We start from the raw sequence: 24,086 nt of genomic DNA on the forward strand, positions 1-24,086 counted from the left end.
CCGGCGCACCGCGCTGATCCGATGGCAGGAGCCAGGTGCTTCTCCTGGTCTCCCATGGGGTGCAGGGCCCAAGGACTTGGGCCATCCTCCACTGCCTTCCCGGGCCATAGCAGAGAGCTGGCCTGGAAGAGGGGCAACCGGGACAGGATCGGTGCCCCGACCCGGACTAGAACCCGGTGTGCCGGCGCCGCAAGGCGGAGGATTAGCCTAGTGAGCCGCGGCACCGGCCTCATATAAAATATTCTTTAGTCCACAGTGTTACCTGATGCTTTATCTTCAGGGAATAATGTTAATTACTTTCCAACTGCTACAGATTTAGAAAGGGCTCTGGATTTGGAAAAGGCTCTGTAGCAGGCTGACGGTGAAGTGCTGAACGTCCTCAAGCTCTGCTGCTGCTGCTGCGTGTCCTGGCACAGTGGTGAATCTGGCCCCCAGACCGGGCTCGGCCGTTCCATATCACGACCTAGCGTAGGGCTGGACACACAGTAAATGATTCACAGGAACGTTCGCTGATGAATTAGCAGATTCATCGGCGTTGTGTCAATTCTGACTCAGCACATCATTTGCCATTAGACTTTCTTCCTTCCCAACAGTGATTATTCTGAAGAAATAGACTACACGTCAAAGCGTTGCAGAATTCGAGACCAACTTTAATGAAACTTGCCATTTTCCCAGCCTGAAACCAGTAGCACTTGGGACTACTCTGTCATAGTACCTCAAAGACAGCTTTTTGAGGAAGTCGGTCGTGTCTGTGAGTGAACTTCTGTCAGCAGCACAGAAGTCAGATTTTGAGGGTAGAGTAGGGAGAAAATCTTGTTCTCCTTTATTACTGAATTGGTTTAATTCTGCCAGAAGATGGCATTATCTCCCTCTGTAAAGCATTTTTCTATTGATCCGAAATAACACCGCATTTGGGGTTGCAAATAACATCAACTCGGATTGCATCTCAGCACCTGTTTGATGCTTTCCCGGGGAGATCATCGCAGTCTGACCTGCCCCAGGGGGGACAGCCTGCCCCAGGTGGACAGCCTGCCCCAGGGGGGACAGCCTGCCCCAGGGGGACGGCCTGCCCCAGGGGGGACGGCCTGCCCCAGGAGGGACGGCCTGCCCCAGGGGGGACAGCCTGCCCCAGGGGAGACGGCCTGCCCCAGGAGGGACGGCCTGCCCCAGGGGGGACGGCCTGCCCCAGGAGGACGGCCTGCCCCAGGTGGACAGCCTGCCCCAGGGGGGACAGCCTGCCCCAGGGGGGACGGCCTGCCCCAGGGGGGACGGCCTGCCCCAGGGGAGACAGCCTGCCCCAAGGGGACGGCCTGCCCCAGGGGGGACGGCCTGCCCCAGGGGGGACGGCCTGCCCCAGGGGGACGGCCTGCCCCAGGGGGGACGGCCTGCCCCAGGGGGACGGCCTGCCCCAGCGGGGACAGCCGCAAGTCTGGGTCCTCGTCTCCTCTCCCTCAGGGCTATTCTTTCGTGGCTCCTTCTATCCTCTTCAAGCGGAATGCAGCCGTCATCGATCCGCTGCAGTTCCACGTGGGAGTTGAGCGCCCTGGAGTGACCAATGTTGCCCGGAGTGCGATGATGAAGGTACGCAGATGTGGGTATTAGTGATGTGGTGGTGGGCCACATGAGAGTTGAAATGCCAACAGTGGTTATGGTTAATACTCTCAAGTCCAGTGAATTTGACCAATGAGCAGTTTTTAAAAATGAATAACAAGAAATATTTTCTAGAGAATTATTACCAGTTTGAGCTCCCTTTTACAATAATAATATATATCTTAAATAAAAGCAATAGATGAAAATAGAAATGAGCTAAGTAAGAGACAGTTTAGATTATACATGTATTTCACAAATATTGATGAACGCTAACAATCTTACATTGCTCTACAGCTGTACTTATCCCGTATATGTAGCTAACATTTTCTAAAGTTGAGCGGTATTGGCTTCTTATCAGGACTCTCCGTTCTACCAGCACTATGACCTAGATCTGAAAGACAAACCACTGGGAGAAGGAAGTTTTTCTATTTGTCGAAAGTGTGTGCACAAAAAAAGTAACCAAGCATTCGCCGTCAAGATAATCAGCAAGAGGTATGACCGTTCCTAGCAGTCTTTCTTTGTATGTGCATCCTGGCTGGTGAATTCTGTAAAGTAAAAGCTGTCTATTGAAAAGGAAGTCAGCAGAGGTTAGAAGGCTTTTACCCACAGGTTTAATCACTATACTTCTGGCTCTGTTAGATGGGTAAATCCTAGCCTGATATGCTTTGAGTTTATATGGAAAACTTTCTTGTGATGGTCATGTAGTTAATGTATTAATTTTGTATTTATATAGTTAGTGATTTCAGCAGTTACTGCCATCTCTGTTAGTTATATATTTGAAGTGTTTTGTTTGAAGTTATTCAGTAAACTGCTGGTCGCTGTGAGAGCCAGCTAGTCTTTTTGGTGACTGACCATTACCTTTGTGATCTTTTTTTAAAAAATATGTATTTATTTATTTGAGAGACAGAGTGAGAGAGAGAGAGAGAGAGAGAGAGAGAGAGAGAGAGAAAGGTCTTCCATCTGCTGGTTCACTCCACAAATGGCTGCAACAGCAGGAGCTGGGCCGATCCTAAGCCAAGAGCCTCTTCCAGGTCTCCCACGTGGGTACAAGGGCCCAAGCACTTGAGCCATTCTCCACTGCTTTCCCATACCATAAGCAAAGAGCTGGATTGGAAGAGGAGCAGCCAGGACACCAACCGGCACCCATATGGGATGCTGGTGTCACAGGTGGAGGTTTAGCCCACTGCACCACAGCGCCGGTCCCGCCTTCGTGATCTTTCATGCTTAATCCCAAATTTCCGGGCAAGCAGGGCGTCCATTTCTTCATATGACTAGCTCTTTTCTGACTCAAATAATTGTTTCCAGAAAAATGTATTACTTTTTCTGGTGGTTAGTATGATTCATTAAGTATAGAATGTACGTTCTGAATTTGCTATTAGTAAAAACAAAATTAGGGTTGGAGCAATACCAACATAAACATTTCAAGATAGGTGGGCATTTGGCCTAGTGGTTAAGACTCCTAGTGGTTAAGTATCCCACGTCAGAGTACCTGGGTTCAGTCCCCAGCTCCAGCTCCTGACTCCAGCTTCCTGCTCATGCAGACCTTGGGAAACAGCATGGATGGCTCAGGTGACTGGGTGCCTGCCGCCCACGTGGGAGACCCAGAGCCTGCCACCCACATGGAAGACCCAGATTGAGTTTCCAGTTCCTGGCTTCGCCCCTGGCCATTTCCAGCCTTAGTGGCCATTTGGAAAGTGAACTAGCAGATAGAAGCTGTGTGTGTGTGTGTGTGTCTGTGTGTCTGTGTCTGTGTGTCCCTCTTCCTCTCCCTCTCTCTCTCTCTCTCTCACATAAATAGAATTTAAGTATATATATGTACTTGAAGAGACATGTAGACCTTGCTTCGTCTTGCAGGATGGAAGCCAATACTCAGAAAGAAATAACAGCTCTGAAACTCTGTGAAGGACACCCCAATATCGTGAAGCTGCATGAAGTGTTTCACGATCAGGTATCCCACCCTGTGTCGCTGCGTGTGCCGATTCACGGACGAGCTTCTGCTGTTCATCACTTTGGTTGGTGGCTGCAGGATCAGAATCGGGGGTGTGGGACATCACCCGACCACTAAGAAGGCAGGGAAACCACCCGCCACTCACGCTCTAGCCACCCCCAGGTCAGCTCACGCTCTCACGCCTGCCATCTCGCTCAGGAGGTGGCACGTGGGACCTGGGAGAAGGTCCCAGGCCAGCGCAGTGGCCCTGTCCCCAGCTACAGGATGCATCACGTCTCCACTGCACGCTCTCAGTAACTTTTCTTTCAGCTCTAGAACAGACCTTAGCGAGGTTTACGCCAGCCCTGCAGGCTGAAGGACAGCCAGCCAGCAAGCAGATGGCCCGGGACCCTCCCTTGCATCCTCGCTCCAGGTGGCAACGCTGCTCACAGCCAGGCCTGGCCGTGCTGCCCCTCCCCACCCCCCACCCCCAAGCCCTGTTGTCCAGAGGCGTGCCACTCGGACTGGGGAGGAATGCTGTGGTATCAGGCTCACGTCTCCTCTCATCCCGTCCCCAGCACCTCCCGCATGTCAGAAGTTGCTCCATTGAAGTACTCTGTCCCAAGACTGGGTGGGATGACACAATCCTGTTGAAGAGCCAAAATCAATCCTGAATGCTGTTTTTCCCCCTGAAGAAGCTAAGATCCCAGCAGGTTATGTGGCTTGTGCAAGGTCACACAGCAAGTCTGTGAAAATCTTGTGGCAAGAGCCTGGTGCCCAGTTCTGGGCTCTTCTCTGTGCTGGTGTAGAGGCCCAGTTCTGTAGCACACTGAAGCCTCCCAGAGAACAAGGGCCCGGGCGTCAGCAGCATCATACCTGTCTGATCGCTGCCATCTATGACCAGGTACCTTACGCTGCCCGGATGCTGTGCCCGACACTCCACATGTGCTTCCTTTCTCAGACCTGACCTCTGGGAGGGGGGACAGCGAAGCGCGCAGAAGTAGCAGCCAGCTCTCGCCAGCTGTAAGTGGTCAGGCTGGGATCTGAGCCCGACAGCTTGGAGCTACTTTTCTCTACTGCCTTAGGGGAGCAAGAAACAGCTGGGTTTCCCTATCATGTAGTGAGTGCCCAAAACGGCGTCACTGTCTACCTGCTCTTGGCTTCTCAGAGTCAAGAAAAGAGCGCCTTTGAAGCAGGGGTGCAGGGCACCTGCTCTCCCGCTCGCCTGCCTCCCCCCTCATCCCGTGACTACTGGAGCTAGGGAGTGCCCTGTCCAGGAGACGTGCGTGGGAGAAGATAGTGGTCTGTCCTGTCAGGGCAGATTTAGAGGAAGCTCGCATGTCAGCCAAGGAACCGACAGGTGACCCTTGACGACCCTCTGTGTGGCTTTGCGATCGTGCCCAGAGCTACACCCCAAGCCCGACATCTGATTTCTGTCTTTAGGACTCATGGCACATCTCAGGAATGACGTCCCTCATTTTTTTATTTACGGTAATAAGTTGGTTGGGTGCTTTTTTCTGTCCGAGACTTCCTAGAGCATAAACTGTCCCACGATGTACTTCTGTGTGTACCAGCATAGATACGTCGTGATTCTGATACGCAGTTGTTGAAGGACACTTGGGTTATTCCTGTCCTCTGCGGGGTGCAACTGAGCGTGGATGGCCTCCAGCCTTCAGCTGTGAGACAACACGTTCTGTGTGCCCTCACCTCTGCCTCACAGAGAAGAAGGGGTTCCCAAGGCAGCCGAAATAGAGCGCCACACACTGAAAACAAATTTATTGTCTGAAGTCCAAAGTCAGTCTCTGTGATTTAAAGCCAAGATGCCAGCCAGGCTGGTGCCTCCCGGGGGCTCTAAGGAGCCATTCGTTTGCTTGCCTCTTTCATTGTCTGGAGGCTGCCCATAGCCCTTGGCCTTTGACCCTTCCTTGACTCACTGTCATCTCCTGCTTCCATTGTTCATCCCGTTCTGCTGACCCCAGCGACATTCAGAATCATCTTCGGTCTCAAGACCTTACTCACGTCTACAAAGCCAACAGCTGCAGGGGCTGGGCATCTTTGAGGGCCATTGTTTGGCCTCGCACACGTACACTTTGTCCTGGTCACCCCCATTTAGCTGATGTGGGTGCTGGCGTTCACAGAAGTCTAGCAGCATCCTCAAGACCCTGAGTCACAGAGCTATCTGCCTTCAGATCCAGCTTGGACTCCATGCTTGTCTTTAACTCTGCAGGTGCCACCTTCATTGTGTCTGAAGCTGGTTCATTTATACTTGTAGCATTCCTTCCATCTTGACTTTGTCTGAGGCAGAAACCCGAATTCGTTTGATCTCTAGTGGGCTAGGAGCCATTTTCTTATTAAAAATGTTGTTCAGCCTTCACAGCTTTTCCAGTATGTTTGCAGTGGTATGCTTAATAATGTTTTCTTTATGAAGAGATTTTTCTGAGATTCGCTGACTCAGGAAATACATTCTGTTTGTTGGGTGACATTGGTCTTGCCGCCTGACTCTGAATAGTGATGTGACTTCTTTTGCTAGACCTTTTGTGTTCCTGTGAGATCTGATAGAAATCCTTTGCTTTGTGATAGCTGCTGTGTTATTTCTGGACATGGATGCAAAGTATAGTAAATATATAACTTATAAGGGTTGTTACTCTTTAATGAAGACAATGCCATTTGGATCAAAGCAATTACTTAAAAACACTCACATAGTGAGTTATAGATGTTTGCAATGGGTAGTCACAGGAACCCTGAAGCTGAGCTTCTGACCCCTAGCAGGAGGTTCAAAGTGGCATCATCAAACAAGACTTTTTCACAAAGGTAATTTTGCCATGAAATGGGTGTGCCAGGGCTTGTGTGGGCAGTTGCCCACGCTCAGTCATCTTCTCTAGGATTTAAAACTGGCGATTTCACTTTATTGTCAGCACTGGGTCACCATTTAGACAGCAAGCTGTGTAAGCTTCGATAGAGAAGGTTGAGTGGAATTCAAATGAAAGAATTAGTCCAGGAAAGGTTATAAAAAGCTTGAAGTTTTCCATTACCAAAATAGAAATCTAAAAAAGCCTCCTTATCCTTCAACTCCTTCCTCCCAAACACAAGGATTGCTGTTGGTTATTCTGACAATGGCTTCTTTAACATTGCTGGTGATAGGTCATCGGCCACACCGGTTTTCCCTGTGGGCCGGGGCCTGCCCCTCTGCGGTACGCACGCCCTCCCTTCAGTCCTCGTTTCTCTCCCCCAGCTCCACACGTTCCTCGTCATGGAGCTGCTGAGCGGGGGAGAGCTGTTTGAGCGCATCAAGAAGAAGCAGCACTTCAGCGAGACGGAGGCCAGCTACATCATGCGGAAGCTGGTTTCCGCCGTCAGCCACATGCACGACGTCGGGGTGGTGCACAGAGACCTGAAGCCCGAGGTAGAAACCGAACAGTGCTCGCTTGTGCAATTCAGGGTGGCACCATGGTTCACAGCATCCCCCAAAACGTGTGGGCCCTCGGGGGGTGGGGGGAAGGGTGCATTTTCAGGGCTATTCAGTTGATAATTAAAAATACGTTTCTTGGATTTTTTTTTTCTTTTCTATGTCAGTCTAAAATAATTTTTTTTTTTTTTTTTGCCAGCTGATCATCTTGAGGTTATATTTGTAAGTGTGACAGCCTTTTATGGAAAAAATACTTCATGCAACTGTCGTGGACTAAAAATAGCAATGGGAATTTTTGTAGCAGAAAATAATATCCCTTCTATATGTGTATCATCTTAGAGGGTTTTTATGCTGTATTCTGAAAGTTTACTTCCACACTTGCAATCAAATTGATTAGTTTATGTGTTGAGAGGGCTATCATTTTTATAAGCACTTGAAGTTCCTTGATTTAATTAGTTGTGTCCTCTTTATGCTTTTCAATGCTCATTATTTTGATGTTTATAGAACTGTGTGGTGATGTGGAAGCAGCAGCTTTTTAAATGTTTCTTCTTTCAGCAGGTTAATAAAGAAGGTCCTAACTATAGAACGATCCCTTTTTAGCATCAAAAATATGAGAATTCCTCCCTTTTAGCACATCAGTAAAAATTAAAAACTAAAAGCCAGTAATTTATAAAAAGATAACAATGACTCATCCTTGGCCACATGCACAATTATATATATTTCCTCTCTAAAGCAGAACTTTGTCTTGACTTATAATCTGATTATAATACATTTTCAGGTGATTTTAACATATTGATTTGTTTGATGATCCTCTAAGATGTTTCTAGAATAGTTCTCTAAAAGCATTATTTTTCCCTTTCACTTGGGTATCTTGAATTGTTAGAGGAATGTGTTTTAAAAACGGAACTTGGAGCTCTCAAACACACAGTTGTTCTCAGCATCCCCTGGAGCTTGTTCAGGGCCGACCACCAGTACCGACGTCTGCAGCCGCGCAGGTCCTGTGTGCGAACCGGCCGTGCATCTGCACAGAACCCCGCATCCTGCCATTATACTTTCCCTCAGCTCTGGGATACTTGTAATACCTAATGCAATGCAAATTCCACGTGTAAGTAGTTGTCGCCCTGTATTGTTTAGAGAATAATGGCAAGAAAACGTCTGTACGAGTTCAGCACAGACACGTTTTTCATATTTCAAAGCTGCAGTCGGTGGAGCTGCAGATGCGGAGCCTGCAGGTGGAGGGCTGGCTGTGATTGACTGCCGTCCTGACAGTGTTTGGACGTCTGCCTGTGCACTCCCAGTCACTGGCCTCACGTGACTAGCCATTAACCAGCAGTGGGTGGTGGTTTATGAAGTTGCATCCAGGAAGGCTCCCCCTCTGCTCCCGCCCCATACTTCTCACTTTCCGCACGCCGCCCACTGCAATGTGGCGCTCCGTGCATCGGAGATTAGCTGCCTATTTTTAAATGTGAAAGCACACCACTGAAATGTTTTCTTGATAGACAAGGAGCACGAATGCATTTTTTAATTGAAAAGATCTGCTCCCTGGCTGTATAGAATTCATTTTCACATGTTTTATTCTTTGATAACTGGCCATCTGTCATCTCGTGAGTCCAAAACGAGGCAACTGTCTTCTCTGGCGCGGTGCAGCGTCGCCGTCCCCCCTCCCCGGTCCGGAGATGCCTAGGTAGCTGCTTCTGATCTGTTGGAAGGCTCATTTTCCAAATAGTCATTTGAAGTGAAGCAGATTTGTCAGGTTATTTAATAGAATCTACAGTTAAAGTCCTTAAACTAGATTATAGAGAGAGGAAAATGTACTGCTGAGCTAACATTTCCACACTAAAATGCTTTTCACTTTGACTTTTCAATGGCAGAGTATATTATCTCCAAACTAAAAGCTTAATCCCTACTCCATGTAACATTTTAAGAGCTGATGATCCGTCTCTTGGTGGTAGTGATGTGCGTGTACTTGCTGCACTGGCAAAATCTCCAGCTCTAGGTGAGAGTCAGATAAATTTAGAAGCTGGCTGACAATCTTAGTAGGCTGCTGTGTGTTTCCGAGCGATCCCGTCCTCTTGAAAGGTGGAGAAAAGTGACACGTGTCATGTGAGTTTCAGGCAGAATTGGAGAGGAGCGTGAAAGGGGCTTGAGTGCTTACCCCAGCTTCCCTGACAGGTGCACTCACGTCCAGGCAGTGTCGTGACTCTCCACTTCTGCTGTGCTGGAGGCACTAGGCAAGTGGGCACTGTCCTCCAACTTCAAATGCTCAGAAAGAGGAGGAATGAGTTCAGGTCCCCACGTTAAACCAAGTGACCCACCCCCCACTCGCGCGACTTTCAGAAGTCAGATCACGGGGAGGCATTTGGCATCGGGGTGAAGATGCTGCTTGGATGCCCGCATCTCGTGCTGGAGTGCCTGGGCTCAAGGCTCAGCTCCACTTCCAGCTCGGCTTCCTGCTAATGTGCGCTCTGGGGAGAAGCAGTTGATGACTCAAGTACATGGGTGCCGCCACCATGTGGGAACCTGGGTGGAGTTCAGGCTCCTGGCTTAGCCTGGTCCAGCCCAGCTATTGTGAACACTTGGGGAATGAACCAGGGGATGAAGATCTCTCTCTCTTGCTCTGTCTCTTTCTTTCTCTCACTCTCTGCCTTTCAAATAGATGACAATAAAATTAATTTTTTAAATTTTAAATTATTATAAAAAGAGAACCCAAATCATGGAAGTCTAATTTATTACTGATTTGTATATTTATTATATATTAATTACTTATTTTTGTTATTTATTTGAAAGAGCAACAGAGTGAGAGATCTTCCCCATGCTGGTTCACTCCCGAAATGGCCACAACAGCCAGTTCTGGGCCAGGATGGAGCCAGGAGCCAGGAGCTCCATCTGGGTCTCTCTCGTGGGTGGCAGAGGCCCAAGTACTCGGGCCGTCAACCACTGTCTTCCCAGACACGTAATCCGGAAGCTGGATCAGAAGCAGAGCAGCAGGACCCCAGGATGGGCTGCCGGTGTCCAAGCAGAGGCTTAGTAACCACTGACGCCCTTCCCCAGTCCAGTGCAGGAAAACATGAGGTCAGTTCCAGAGAGTGAGCAGGGGCAGTGCAGGGGCCGGGGGTGCTGCTCCCGCTGCTCTGCCCAGCACAGCACCTCGCTCGGCGGGCGCCCCGCGGCAGGGGCTGAAAGGCTTCTCCCTGCACACACTCCTGAACCCCAGCTGTGACTTCAGTTGTCACACACTCTGAGATAGGCATCGCGTGATCAAGAACTTAAGAAAACTTGTCAGTTGCTCTTTTCAAAACTTTTTTATTATTATTATTATTATTATTATTATTATTAGAGAGAGAGAGAGGAGAGAGAAAGGTCTTTCATCCACTGGTTCACTCTCCAATGGCCTCAATGGCCAGAGGTGAGCTGATCAGGAGCCAGAGCTTCTTTGGGGTCTCCCACATGGGTTCAGGGGCCTAAGGATCTGGATCATCCTCCGCTGCTTTCCCAGGTGCATTAGCAGGGAGCTGGACTGGAAGTGGATCAGCCGAGACTCGAACCCGTGTCCATATAGGATACCAGCACTGCAAGGCTGGGCTTTAACCCACTGCACCACGGTGCCGGCCCCTCAGTTACTCTTTTCGTTTCACCTTCCTCTCACTGTTGATTTTCAGCTTTTAAATGGAAGCTTGAAAGGTTTTTCCGTGGGTCAGTGAAGCCTTCTATCATGTCATTTACTTCAGCTAGAATAGTATTAACAAAACAAATGATGTTTCAGAGCTGGAAGTAATCTGATGAATAAAAAGCACGACAGATTTTTCTGGCTGTCTAGAGACAAAATAGTCAAATGAATTTATTGTGGGCACTGGCCTGATGTACTAAGTAAAATGATGCTTTGTGGGGCCAGCACTTCGGCGTGGAAGGTTAAGCCGCCGCCTGTGATGCCAGCATCCCACTTGGGTGCTTGTTCAAGCCCCAGCTGCTCCACTCCCAGTCCAGCTGCCCACTAATGACCTGGGAGGACCCCAGAAGATGGCCTGAGTGCTTGGGCCCCTGCACCCACATGGGAAACCCGGAAGGGGCTCTGTGCTCCTGGCTTTGGCCCAGCCCAGCCCCAGCTGTGTGTCCATTTGGAGGGTGAACCAGTGGATAGAAGATCTCTCTGTCTCTCCTCCTCTCTCTGTAACTCTACCTTTCAAATAAAAAGAAAACTAATTGAATTTTTTTTAAAAAGATGATTTGTATATCAGTATAGTTAGCGTTTATTGAGCATGTGACAGACAGAAAAGTAACCCAGGAAAACCTTCGTGACCTCAAAGCCTCGGTACATGAATGACTCAGAAGAACAAAGTTTCCCGAGTATTTGAGGAATAACATCTTTGAGCAGCAAAATATGGTTAAGTATTAACTGGTTTGGAGAAAACATTTCTGCAGTGTAATGGATATCTTCACCCTGTCCTTTTAAGTAGTATCTGCTAGATATTAGAGAAGAGTTTTACTAGTGGATTTAATTAATTAATTTCCCAGAGCCCTGGGCATAGGGTCCTAAGTTAGGGAGGCACAGGGTCCCTGCCCTTCCGGTCTGAGAGGCGATGAATGTGTCAAGTGAGTAACCCAGAGGGCTCGCCAGCCCACAGGGAACAGGAAGTGGTGCTAGGAGAAAATGGAAAAGTTCTGACTTCGTGTGTGGGACAGTTAGGGTGGGAAAAAGCTCCGACCCTCTCCCCCGAGTGTACCTGAGCCCGGTGGGCAGGTGCGCTGGTGGAGCGCATAGGAGATGGGGCAGGGGGAGAGCTCAAGGGGCTGATGTGAGAAGAGGCCTGGAGAGCGGGAAAATGTTTCCCATGGGTGCTGAAATCTAAATAACGCGAAAGGGGTGAAGCAGAGAGCAGCCCCGCCTCCTGTGAGACGCGCAGAGAGGCGCAGGGTCATGAGAAACTCAGGTGCGTGCCGGTGTCTTGCAGAATCTCTTGTTCACGGATGAAAACGACAACTTGGAAATTAAAGTGATTGACTTCGGGTTCGCCCGGCTGAAGCCGCCCGACAATCAGCCCCTGAAGACCCCGTGCTTCACTCTTCACTACGCCGCCCCCGAGCTCCTGAACCACAACGGCTACGACGAGTCCTGCGACCTGTGGAGCCTGGGAGTCATCCTGGTGAGTCCCCCTCTCGGCGCCCATCTCCGCCCCCTGGTTTTCCTAATTCGTGAAAAAATTGGCAAATTGATTTCTTTTCCATACAACCAGGTAGAGGCCTCAATGAGGGCTATTTATCTCTCTCAACACTTAGCTCAGTGACCATCCCATGATACCCCATAATGCACAAGTTTTACATATCTATCACAAATACAAATGTTTAATAAAACTAAACAACCTTATATTAGAGAAAATATAGGAATTTTTATTTTGGTTTATTGTAATATTTAAGGTAGCTGCATTTTATATGAGTGAGAGTTATATGCTTTTTGAAGGAAATGATAGTATATTTTCTTTTTATAAGATATTATTTATTTATTTGAAAGTCAGAGTTACACAGAAAGAGGAGAGGCAGAGAGAGAGAGAAGTCTTCCATCCGCTGGTTCACTCCCCAACTGGCCCCAAGGGCTGGAGCTGCGCCAAGCCGAGGCCAGGAGCTAGGAGTTTCTTCCGGGTCTCCCACGTGGGTGCAGGGGTCCAAGGACTTGGGCCATCCTCTACTGCTTTCCCAGGCCATAGCAGAGAGCTGGATCAGAAGTGGAGCAGCCAGGACTTGAACCAGCGCCCATATGAGATGCTGGCGCTTCAGGCCAGGGGGTTAACCCACTGAGCCATAGCACTGGCCACAGTAATAGTATATTCAAAAGATGTATATTATATTGGATATAATGTAAAAATAGCCAAGTGATTCAATAGGAAAACATTTTTAATAACTTGTCCAATGGATTCCAGATGAAAAGTTTAATTAAAGAATATCAATTAGGATAAATTAATAATTTAATAGATATAGTTAGGAATATTTGTAGTAATTTCTGGTAATTGTGGTAAGCCTGCTTTTCACAAAATGTCCCCCAGGCTGCTATGACCAGAAACTGAATATTAAACTAGAAAAATCTCAGTGTGTTTTCCTCAAAATAGCTTTGCTTTTTCTGCATAGAATTCATTATGCACACAGGGAAATTTCAGACGACATACGGGAAGGTAGAGCAGAGAGAAAATCAGTCATAATCTCACCACACTAAGGTGGCGGTGCTCACCTCCCCTTCTCCCCTGGGCCTCTTCTCACTGTCACTACTTTGTATCTTTCCCACAGGGTTTTCTATGCATGTAGATATTTTTGGATTTTTTTTAACAAAGTATATTATCGTATTCTACATGTGGTTTGAATTTCCAGAACTTAACCATTTCTTTTTCCTAATGAGCAGGTAGCACTTTCCCATGAGCTGCACTGACTGCGTTTCATATTTGTGTTTCCATTTGCCTCACGATCTCCTAGGAGAGATGTGTACTCATGTACCTAGCATGCCTGCCTAGACTTCCTTCCCGAAGGTTCACCTGTTACGCCACCCCCACTGTGTGCACGGATGCTGGTGCTGTGGTGTTAGCCTTCCCTTCTCCCTCCGTCACCACGGTTCTCCTGCGTCTCTGTGTGTGTGGTCAGCGAGCTTCTTTCCTGCGAGGACATGTTTGTATTTTCTCTTTCCTGAATTACTCTGTATGAACCTCGCCCATTTCCCTTTGGGGGAGATTTTTCTTACGGAATTTTAAAACTGGTTATTAAGGATTTTAAACGTCAGTGTGCCATTAATGTTCTTTCTGGCTTATCAGTTATTTGCCAGCATTGTTCATAGTAACGTGGGATTTTGATTCCATGTTCAGGGGGGTTTGAATAGGGAGCTTGAAAACAATTTCTGTGTAGGAAGAAATGTCAGTCTCCTGTGGTCTCTGGCGCTGATGTCAGATGGCCGCTCGACCCCACCCCAGCCACCCCGTCCCAGTGTTCTCTTAGAGTTCTCACACTTTATTTTCATCCTCCAGTCTGTCCTCCATTTGGGATGTGTGCCCATGTCAGTCTGTCCTCCATCTGGGCTGTGTGCCAGTGTCAGTCTGTCCCTCCCGGTGGCTGTCCTCCATCTGGGATTTGTGTCGGTGTCAGTTTGTCCCTCCCGGTGGCGGTCACTTGTCCCGCAGGATGGTCACTTGTCCCGCAGGATGGTCTTTATTTTTAAGTTTCACATGCTTTTCACCTCAGCAGTTTTAAGTCATCACTTAGAATTTTCAAACTAAATTTACACGCTTACAAATAAGATTATTTTAAATAAAAAAATAAACAACCAGCTTCCGAGGTATCTTTTTTTAAGGGACTTACATTGGTAGCACTTCTGTGAGAGGCATTGTCCTTACAACGCTAGTCCCACCAGCAGAGAGCATTTCATTGTCAGCTCTGATCTTCCCTTCCACTGTCAGAGGCCGCAAATCTAGGCCAGTGGTGAGCGCTGAGCTGCGTGAGGCTGCAGAAGGCGGCCCCAGGCACACGGGGCAGTGTCCAAGAGCCTTGACTCCCTCCATGGAAGCAGCTTTGTGTGGCCGCATGGATGGGGGAGGTACTTCCTTCTGGCTCTGTCACAACTGGAAGGAAAACGTTACAAAAAACAAATTCCACAGGACAGACTACTTGGTTTCATAAGCAAATGCATTGTAAGAAAAAATGTGGGGACTTGCCAGCGTCGTGGCTTAACAGGCTAATCCTCCGCCTAGCGGCGCCGGCACCCCAGGTTCTAGTCCGGGTCGGGGCGCCAGATTCTATCCCGGTTGCCCCTCTTCCAGGCCAGCTCTCTGTTGTGGCCCGGGAAGGCAGTGGAGGATGGCCCAAGTCCTTGGGCCCTGCACCCACATGGGAGACCAGGAGAAGCACCTGGCTCCTGGCTTCGGATCAGCACGATGCACCAGCCGCAGCAGCCATTGGAGGGTGAACCAACGGCAAAAAGGAAGATCTTTCTCTCTGTCTCTCTCTCACTGTCCACTCTGCCTGTCAAAAAGAAAAAAAAAAAGAAAAAATGTGGGGATCCATAAATTAGGAGACCCTTAAGAAGCAATATTTGTACCTTACTTGAATCTTTATTCAAGCAGTTCTTACTTTAAATTCTATTTATTGAATTCAATTCTAAACCTAGTTTATATAATTATATGCAATGTGTATATTACGTATAGGGAAATAAAAATACTGATTAGATATGGGTGATACAAATGAATTTCTGCTACTTGCTTTAGGTATGATAATGGCACTGTGATTACGGTTCCTTAGAGTCCTTGCCTTTAGACATTTGACAAAGTAGTTACAGATGAAAGCCAGCAAAATGCAGACGCATAAACTGTTAAAAAAAAAAAGAATGCTTTGCAGACTATTGCATGTGAATGAGTGCCTGTCCCCAGAGCAAGCACAAAAGCTACATGGAGTCTTCTGATTTGCCTTGGAAATCCACGGTCCTTCTACACTTTACATCTGATATATTCAAATACGGCCATTGTAATATGAAATCAAATTATATTACCCTCATTGAGTAACACAAGTACTCCTGTTTACAACCCAGAATACACCACGGATGTACAATTAATTCCTGTCGGAAGATACAAAACTTTAATTAAAATAGAGCTGACACATTTACTAACCTGTTAGGGCTGCTATCACAAAATACCACAGACTGGGTGGCTTCAGCAAGAAAAATGTGTCCCCCACACAGTCCTGAAGGCTGAGTCGTCTGAGACGGAGATGCCAGCAGGGCTGGCGTCTGCAGAGGGCCCTGCTTTGGACTACAGATGTGGGTGGCCCCTGCCTGCTGCGTGTTCCCAGAGCCTTCCTTGGGCATGCTCACACACAGCCAGCTCTCTGGCGTCTGTTCTCTTAAGGACACTAATCCTGTGGACTTCACTGAACCTTAATTATCTCCATAAAGGCCTTGTCTCTAACTGTAGTCACATTAGGGTTGGGGCTTCAACATAGGGAAGGAGGGGGCCATTCAGTCCACAGTCCACGCAGTTAGCACATGTAGGACAGGATGGATAACGTGCTGTGAGCAGCATATAATGCCACTGAAAACACACTGTCTTCAAGTGTTTTATTCGAGACCTTATTTTTCCACATTTTCCCAAAAATTTTATTTTGAAAAATTCAAAGCTAGAGAAAATACAAGAGCGTGTTCTGTGAGCATCTAACATTTCGCTGTTTTTGCCTTTTCTCTGTAATCCCCTCTTGAATGCATGCTGTCTCACTCCATATGTGTGTGTGGGTGTGGACATACATAATGCATATGTAGACACACATGTATGTGTATATATCCTGTGGACATATTTCCGTGTAGATGTATATCGATACTTTCTGCTACACCATTTGCAATCAGTTTGTAGAATAAAATCATCCTTAGCAGAAGCTGAATGCTAAATAGTCAACTGAAGTTGTAACACACTCTCCTCACGTGTAACGGGGGACTACAGCAATTATAGCAGCAGCGTTAAACCTGGAAGCTGCAGCGAGGCATCCCAGCCTATTTACCAGGCCCTGGCACACACTCCCTGCCTCAGGATAGAAGTCGGGTGACCTTTTAAGCTCAGTACGGCCGGTTGTAACTGGTGGTAAATAACGCTGCTGGAGTTGGTGCTGGGGTGGCTGGCGGGCCGGTGACGGTGGCTTTGGCAGTCACTCCGTTCTGTTACTTTTCTCTGTGACAGTATACGATGTTGTCAGGGCAGGTTCCATTCCAGTCCCATGACAGAAGTCTGACGTGTACCAGTGCCGTGGAGATTATGAAGAAAATTAAAAAGGGAGATTTCTCCTTTGAAGGAGAAGCCTGGAAGAATGTATCCCAAGAGGCTAAAGATTTGATCCAAGGTAATCATCTAAAGAAATGTGACGTTTTATTGCTATGTAACGACTGAGGAGGAATTGCATCCATTATACCCACGTTTGTCTGTTAATTACTCAGAGAGTCTGGGTGTGTTCTGAACGCTGGCGTGGGCTCTCCCCAGCCTCATTTCCTATCAGAACGCTGTCACTCAGTAATCCTACCCGTCCTGCCAGCACAAAGACCACTTCCTGGCCTCCTAGTCTTACACAACCAAAACAAACCTTTTTTTTTTTTTTTAACCATTCTCTTTCTCAAACATGGCCCTCCTCCCATCACCCTTCCTTTGGTGGGAGCTCTGCTGAGAAGCCAGATCACTGAAAGACACGTGAGCGCCACCCTCTGCCTGCGCCTGGAACAGCAGCCCTCCAAGCCGACCCCTCTGTCCCTGTAATGCTTCTGCCCTCCAGCCTCCTTCCAACTTGTCTCACTTCCCTGACTTGAGAGTGACCCTTCTGTTAAAAATCCTTTGGAAGGGGTCAGCATTGTGGCATAATGGGTTAAAACACCACCTGCAACGCTGGCATCCCATATGAGTCCCTGGATGCTCCACCTCTGATCCACCTCCCTGCTAATGCCTGGGAAAGCAGCAGCAGATGGTCCAAGTGCTTGGGCCCCTGCACCCACATGGGAGACCCAGAAGAAGCTCCTGGCTCCTGGCTCCCGGCTGTGGCCTGGTCCAGCCCTGGACATTGGGGAATGAATGAGTGGATGGAAAATTGCTCTCTGTGTCTCTCCTCTTTCTCTTTGAGACTCTGCCTTTAAAATTAATAATAATAATAATAAAATCTTCAAAAAGTCCTTTGGATAGTCAGTTAGCTTCAGATCAAACTTCTAAACATTCAAATTCAAACCTCTGCTTCCTTATCACCCAGCGCTACCATTGCAGGTACTGGAATCCCTCAGCTGGACCAAGCTTCCAGAGTCCCCCATCCATTCAGACATGCTCTTCTTAACCCCTGGAGCACGCTCGGTCTCTCCAGCTCCCTCATGTCCCAGATTCAGCCTTTCAGGGTGCCCACACTGCAGGCCACGCCCCTGCCCTGGGCCTGCTCACACACTGCCTGTGTTTCCCCTTGGTATCTCCCCCAGTGTGTAACAGCTCAGCGTTTGTCCCTGTGTTTCCTAAGAGCGAGTCTCCACCTTTGTACCCTCAGTGCCTTACCACACTCCTTGACCAGAAGATGGCCAGGAGATGTCTGGAGCAGGCCGTGTCACCAGTGGGAGTCTTTGTTTCGAGCGGTTGTTTTCTCTTGCATGAAAAGCCAGTTCCCCTAAGCCTCCTAGGAATAGGCTACTCTATCACTAGTGTGTCCGTGTTCATGGAAGAATTTAAGTGTATACAGAAATACAGTTAGAGGCTGGTGCTGTGCTACAGCAGGTAAAGCCGCAGCCTGTGGTACCCACATGGGCACCAGTTCAAGTCCTGGCTGCTCCATTTCTGGTCTAGTTCCCTGATGCGTCTGAGAAAGCAGCGGAGGATGGCACAAGTGCTTGGGCCCCTGCAACCTCGTGGGGGACCCAGAGGAGACTCTGGGCTCCTGGCTTCAGCCTGGCACAGCCCCGGCTGATGCCGCTATTTGGGGAACAAACTAGTTGATGGAAGATCTCGCCCTCCTGCTCTCATTCTCTCTCTGTAACTCTGCCTTTTAATAAAGAAATACTTCTTTTAAAAAAAGTTAGCGCTGTAAAAATTTGAAGACTTATTAAAACCATCATGTCACTGTGAACACAACTGAGATTTATGTCTGAGACTGCTTTTAAATACAATGAAAGTGATAAATCATAAAGCTGGACTATCTTATCCCCACAGGACTTCTCACAGTTGATCCAAATAAAAGGCTTAAAATGTCTGGCTTGAGATACAACGAATGGCTTCAAGACGGCAGTCAGCTGTCTTCCAACCCCCTGATGACGCCCGACATCCTGGGGTCTTCCGGAGCTGCTGTGCACACCTGTGTCAAAGCAACCTTCCACGTAAGGCCCGCGCAGGCTCGGCACACGCGGGGCGGCGCGCAGAGAAGTCCGAGGTCTTGCTCTGGACCTCAGAGAGGTGCACTCAGTGACACATCTAAAGTAACGGGTGTCCTTTTAGCTCTCGCTGTGTTCCTCTGAATCGCTTCCTGGTGTGACCATTAGGTACATGAAGTGCTCAGGGGGTCAGTCACAGCTGCCCTACAACCACGCGCTGAATCTGAGAGGAGACAATCATCTAGTATTTGAACAGCTGACATTTTCAGTAGTGAAAACAACATGCATAATAGAACTAGTTTTCTAGAACCAAATCATTTTTTAATGATTATTTAAAAGGTAGAGTTCCAGACAGAAAAGAGAGTCGGGGGGCTTGGGGGAGGTCTTCCATCCGCTGGTTTACTCCCCAAATGGCTGCGTCCTGTCCGAAGCCAGGAGCTTCCTCTGAGTCTCTCACTTGGGTGCAGGGACCCAGGGATTTGGGCCATTTCCACTTGCCCAGGCACATTAGCAGGGAGCTAGATCAGAAGTGGAGTAGCCAGGACTCAAACCAACACCCACATAGGATGCCGGCACCACAAGCCATGGCTAACCTGCTGCGCCATAACACTGGCCTCATTTTCTTAAAAAGAAAAAATAAACACACATTGGAAACTAAGGCATGTGTGAGAGTCCATTCAGCATCCCTTCAGGGCACAGCCTATCCTAGGGACTGGAAGAGATGAGGAGCTCCTTGGTCGTAAGTATGGAGTGCAGGGCTGAGAGGCCGAGACCACATGGCAAGCTCTGTGCTGTGCACATCCGTGCCAAGCAGATGCGAACAGATGAGAGAGAAGGAGCGGATGAGTTAGGGAGAAGTAACATGGCCGCTGATAGGATTATCTTCGGGGAGCCAGAGGAATGGCGCTGTTTCTTCACCTGCAGAAATGGCTTTGAAAAATGAATAGCAGAGGGCGTTTGGCCAGGGGTCAAGATGCTGTTTAGGACATCCGCTTCCCACATGAGAGGACTTGGGTTTGACTCCTGGCACCAGCTCCTGACTCCCGCTTCCTGCTGCTGCGGACCCTGGGAGACGACGGTGTTCGCTCAAGTAGCCGGCTCCCTGCTCTGCAGCTGTCCCTGGCTTCACGCTTTGCCCCCCAGCCGTTGGGAAGCCTTTGGGAAGTGAACAAGTAGATGAAGTGCTTGCTCTCCCCCGCTCCCCCCTCTCAAATAATCTTTTAAAAAACTAATAAGCCAGGAAGTGCTGGGTGTGGAGCGAGAATGCGGGGTGATGGATCCTCCCAGGACGAGGCCGTCAGCAGTGACCGCGGCACTGCCCGAGCCTGAGGCTAACCAGTGAACACCAGGGCTGTGGGCAGGTGGCAGCAGGGGCCCTGGATGGGCCTGTCGGCTCTGGGTGGGGGCTCTGCGGTCACAGTATTACACCCCAGGCTCGGCAGCCGTGGCGGGAGGGCTGGTTCTCAGATCGCTGATGCTACTCGGAAGCTTCCGGAGGGTGGATGGTTTCTTCTTGGGCTGCAAGACGCCTTAGAGTCCCGACACCTGGGCAGTCCGGCTGGCTGGACTTAAACACATGTTTCCGGCCTGTTCCGGGAACTTCTCTACCCCGCGGGGAGGCTGCGGTGTGCGGGCTGAAACAGCTTAGCTGCCAACACCCCACGCAGCCGGGACCGCCTTCACACGGCTCCCTTCTCTCCCCAGGCCTTCAACAAGTACAAGCGAGAGGGCTTCTGCCTGCAGACGGTGGATAAGGCCCCGCTGGCCAAGAGGCGCAAGATGAAGAAGACCAGCACCAGCACCGAGACGCGCAGCAGCTCCAGCGAGAGCTCGCACTCGTCGTCCTCGCACTCGCACGGCAAGACCACGCCCACGGCGGCGCTGCCGCCCAGCCAGCCGGACGGCGGCCCCAGCGACGGCCTCTTCCAGTTCTCCGACTGAGGAGCCGCCGCGGGCCGAGCCGTGCGCGTCTGAACTCCTGGCCCGGGGTCTCTTGGGATCTGCCTCGTGGGAACCGTTTCCGGAAAACCTCTAAGGTTATCCTCGTCCCAAAGCACTGGAGCAGGAAGGTTACTGTGACCCGGGCGCCGTGGCGGCCGAGCATGGCGCCGCCCGAGCATTCCGGAAGGAGCGTGGCGGGCTCTGCCGACTGCGCAGCCGCGGCCGCCGCGAGGCCTTGTGGGCGTCACGTGGGCTGCGCGCACTGGGTGCGCGGCGCGGAGGTCCTCGGAGGCGGTTGCGTGGGGAACTGTGTGCGTGGCTTTTGCCTACTTCTCGAGAGAGAGTTTTAACTTATTTTTATTTTATGGTTATGTATGATGGTAACTTGCTATTATTAATCTGTTTCTAAAAAGTTTTAAAAAGATTTAAGAATTTAGGTCCCGTGCGCGTGTCTGGGACCCACGTGCGATGCATGCTAAGCGCCGTATGGTTTAATTTTGCACTGTTCTTCCCTGGCGGCTGGGTTTTACGGCTGTTGCAAGAAATTAAGGTACATGTGTGTCGTAAGTAACACTGCACTTTACAGAGCAGCGGGATTGTAAGGTGCCCTGTTGGAAGCGTGTGGCCTGTCTGCCATCGCCTGTCACCTGTGTGCGTCCGGCTCCAGTCCCTCCACTCGTGCAGACGGGGCCGTGTGTATGACGCGGCCCTGCCCCTTCACCACCAACGTGAGGAAAACCTAAAGGGAAACTTCCTGAACACTGTGCTCATATTCGTACACTGTGTTGTACTACAGTGAGCCCTTTCCTCCTGTAGTCGGATATTATGTACATAACATTTTAGGATCATACCTATGACTTGTTTGGACATTTTTCTGTTAATTTTTAAATCCAGAAAGCATATTTTATAAACTTAAGCAGAGCACTTTTACTGCTCAGAAGCCCTGAATTCATATAGCCAAGTGCTGTGCGGTAGACGCTAGACTGAAAGGTTGCTGCATTTAAAACACAGTTCATTCCCTATGCAAAAAAAAAAAAAAAACAGTGACGGATTTGTATGTTGTGTTTTCTGTTAAAGCCATCACACGAAATATCAGGACTGAGAAAAGTGATCTTTGCTGTGTGTTTACAGGAATCGTGTTTAAGCATATAATGCCCAACGTGTTCATTTCATAGTTTTTGTCAATGATAACCTCTTGAGCATTAGTTTGGAATTTGGGCATGATATTTATTTATTCCTTTCTTGAAGTAATAGCAGCATTAATTTCAACCAGTTAGGAATACTAAAAAGGATTGCACTCTATGTATTAGTGTATTTATTACTAAATCAATGTATATATTAATAGCTCAGGCAAAAAAAGGCAAATATTAAAATATTTTGAAAATAATGTATTATTCTGTTCACATTTTTGTCCACAGTGGTTGTTGGGTGTAACTTTTTTATACTTTTCACTGCCCCAAATGGTTCCATAATGCTGATTGAGTTAATGAAAGTTTTGTGCTCTTGGCTATCAGTCATTCCTAGTAATGATGGGAAATTTTGTGTGAATTATTACCAAAACGATGGGTGATTCAGAAAATGTGATGTCATCAGGCACAGATTTGTAACAATCAAGAAAGCATCTATTGATATTTACATTGGCTACATCTAGAAATGTGTAAGTGAGCTCCTCAAGTCTTGGTAGAAAATGCTAGTTGGAAAGTCCAAACCACAGAGACTGTTTTGATAATAGACATTGGTCCCTAAAAAAGCAGTATACCCCTGATGGTCAGGGAATGGGATCCACTCACTGTGATGGTGGCAACTGATGGGGTTGCTTGTCGTTTCATTTCCCTTAGGTCTCCTACCGGGGGACTTGACGGTGAAGCTGTAAGAAGGCAGCAGAGTGGGGACTTGACGGTGAAGCTGTAAGAAGGCAGCAGAATGGGAGGGGCAGGTGAGGCCACGGGGGACCCCAGGGGCCTGCCTGGTAACCCAGAAAGCCCCCAGGGTGCCCTCGCAGAAAACCAGAAAGACGCCCTCTGCTGTGCGTCGCAGCGGCCAAGGCGTGTGCGGTCTCTAAGACTCACCAAGCTCTTCCTTTAGTCACGTCAGAAATAAACACTGAAAAATACTGGTTATCAAACTGTAGCATGAAAGGACTCTTTATTGCTATAAGTAGTAAAATGAAGTAGATCTAACGGAAACAAATATAACATTGAATTCTCTTTATGACATTAATTTCAGGGCTTCCTCCCTTCTTGATGAGATTAGATACAGTTTTCATGCCAATGTAAATTCTGATTTTGTAATTACTTATGCCTAATACATTGACAGTCAAGAATAAGAAAAATAAGACAATAAAGGAAAGAAATTAAGAAAGACCAGTTTCTTCTAATTAGTAACCCAGATTCTGGCTGAATGAGGTAAATTCACTATTTTGAAATTCAGTAATTCTTCCAAACCTCTATAAAATAAGAAACCACGGAACTACTAGAATAGAAAAAAATCAGTGTTCTGAGTTAATTTTAGCATGCTGGTCTCTCTTGGAGTCACAGATTTCATTTATCCATCCAAGCCTGCATCTTGTTTTTTTGTTTTGTTTTGTTTTTTTGTTTTTTACATTGCTACTGATTTCTTAAGTATGTAAATGGCTGCGTTTTAAATATAAGGTAAATTATTTTAAAGAAGCCTACTAGGATAGCATTGAGGACTTTTTAAAAAAAATAAATAAAAACCCTCCTGTATCTCACTTTATTTTTTTAATAGTATATTCTCAAATACTTTATGGAAGTATTTGTTTTATTATCTAGTTTTTCATCATGCCCCATTTCAAACACCTGTTTTTGTCATATTTATTAAGGACAGAGTGCTTTGCAATGTTGAAAATTTCTAAATTACTAATTCTACAAGTATACATTCTTTCAAAATTTTTGGCACCAAAATAAACTTATCTTTTAATTCCATTTTCCACAAACTTTTTGAAGTACCCTCATATATATGCCTTAGAGCACTTGATATATAACCTTGGTTTTCTCCCAGTGGTACAGGCTGAGTATCTTTTATCCAAAATTCTTGGGACAAGAAATGTTTTGGATTTTAGATTTTTTTTTCAGAGTTTGAAATATTTGCATATATATGAGATATTTTGGGGGTGGCACCCAAATCTAAACAGAGAATTCATTTTTGTTTCATATGTGTCTTACACACATGGCCTAAAGGTAATTTTATGCAGCACTTCCAGTGTGCCTGCATTTTGACTGCAGCCCATTACAAGAGGTCAGCTGTGGAATTTTCTAGTTGTGGATCATGTTGATCCTCAAAAAGTTGTGAATTTTGGAACTTCTCAGAGTCTGGAGGATCAGATTAAGGATGTTCAGCTCGTAGCACCATTTGAGTGTTTGGTAACACTT

General features: G+C 47.8%; 1 protein-coding gene across 4 annotated transcripts in view; it reads left to right on the plus strand.

Moving 5' to 3' along the window:
- The window catches only part of RPS6KA5 (ribosomal protein S6 kinase A5), a 187,689-nt gene extending 165,639 nt beyond the window's left edge, over window positions 1-22,050 (plus strand). For all 4 annotated transcript variants that reach the window (XM_062181509.1, XM_062181510.1, XM_062181511.1 and 1 more), the window contains 8 exons: window positions 1,456-1,581; window positions 1,949-2,082; window positions 3,445-3,538; window positions 6,750-6,920; window positions 11,873-12,064; window positions 16,610-16,769; window positions 18,596-18,759; window positions 20,458-22,050. In XM_062181509.1, coding sequence (XP_062037493.1) covers window positions 1,456-1,581; window positions 1,949-2,082; window positions 3,445-3,538; window positions 6,750-6,920; window positions 11,873-12,064; window positions 16,610-16,769; window positions 18,596-18,759; window positions 20,458-20,694 — 1,278 coding nt within the window. In that variant the 3' untranslated portion in view covers window positions 20,695-22,050. The remainder of the gene's footprint in view (window positions 1-1,455; window positions 1,582-1,948; window positions 2,083-3,444; window positions 3,539-6,749; window positions 6,921-11,872; window positions 12,065-16,609; window positions 16,770-18,595; window positions 18,760-20,457) is intronic.
- The last annotated feature ends 2,036 nt before the right edge of the window (window positions 22,051-24,086 follow it).

This window comes from Lepus europaeus, chromosome 22 (genome assembly GCF_033115175.1).
Source record: "Lepus europaeus isolate LE1 chromosome 22, mLepTim1.pri, whole genome shotgun sequence".
Lineage (NCBI taxonomy): Eukaryota > Metazoa > Chordata > Mammalia > Lagomorpha > Leporidae > Lepus > Lepus europaeus.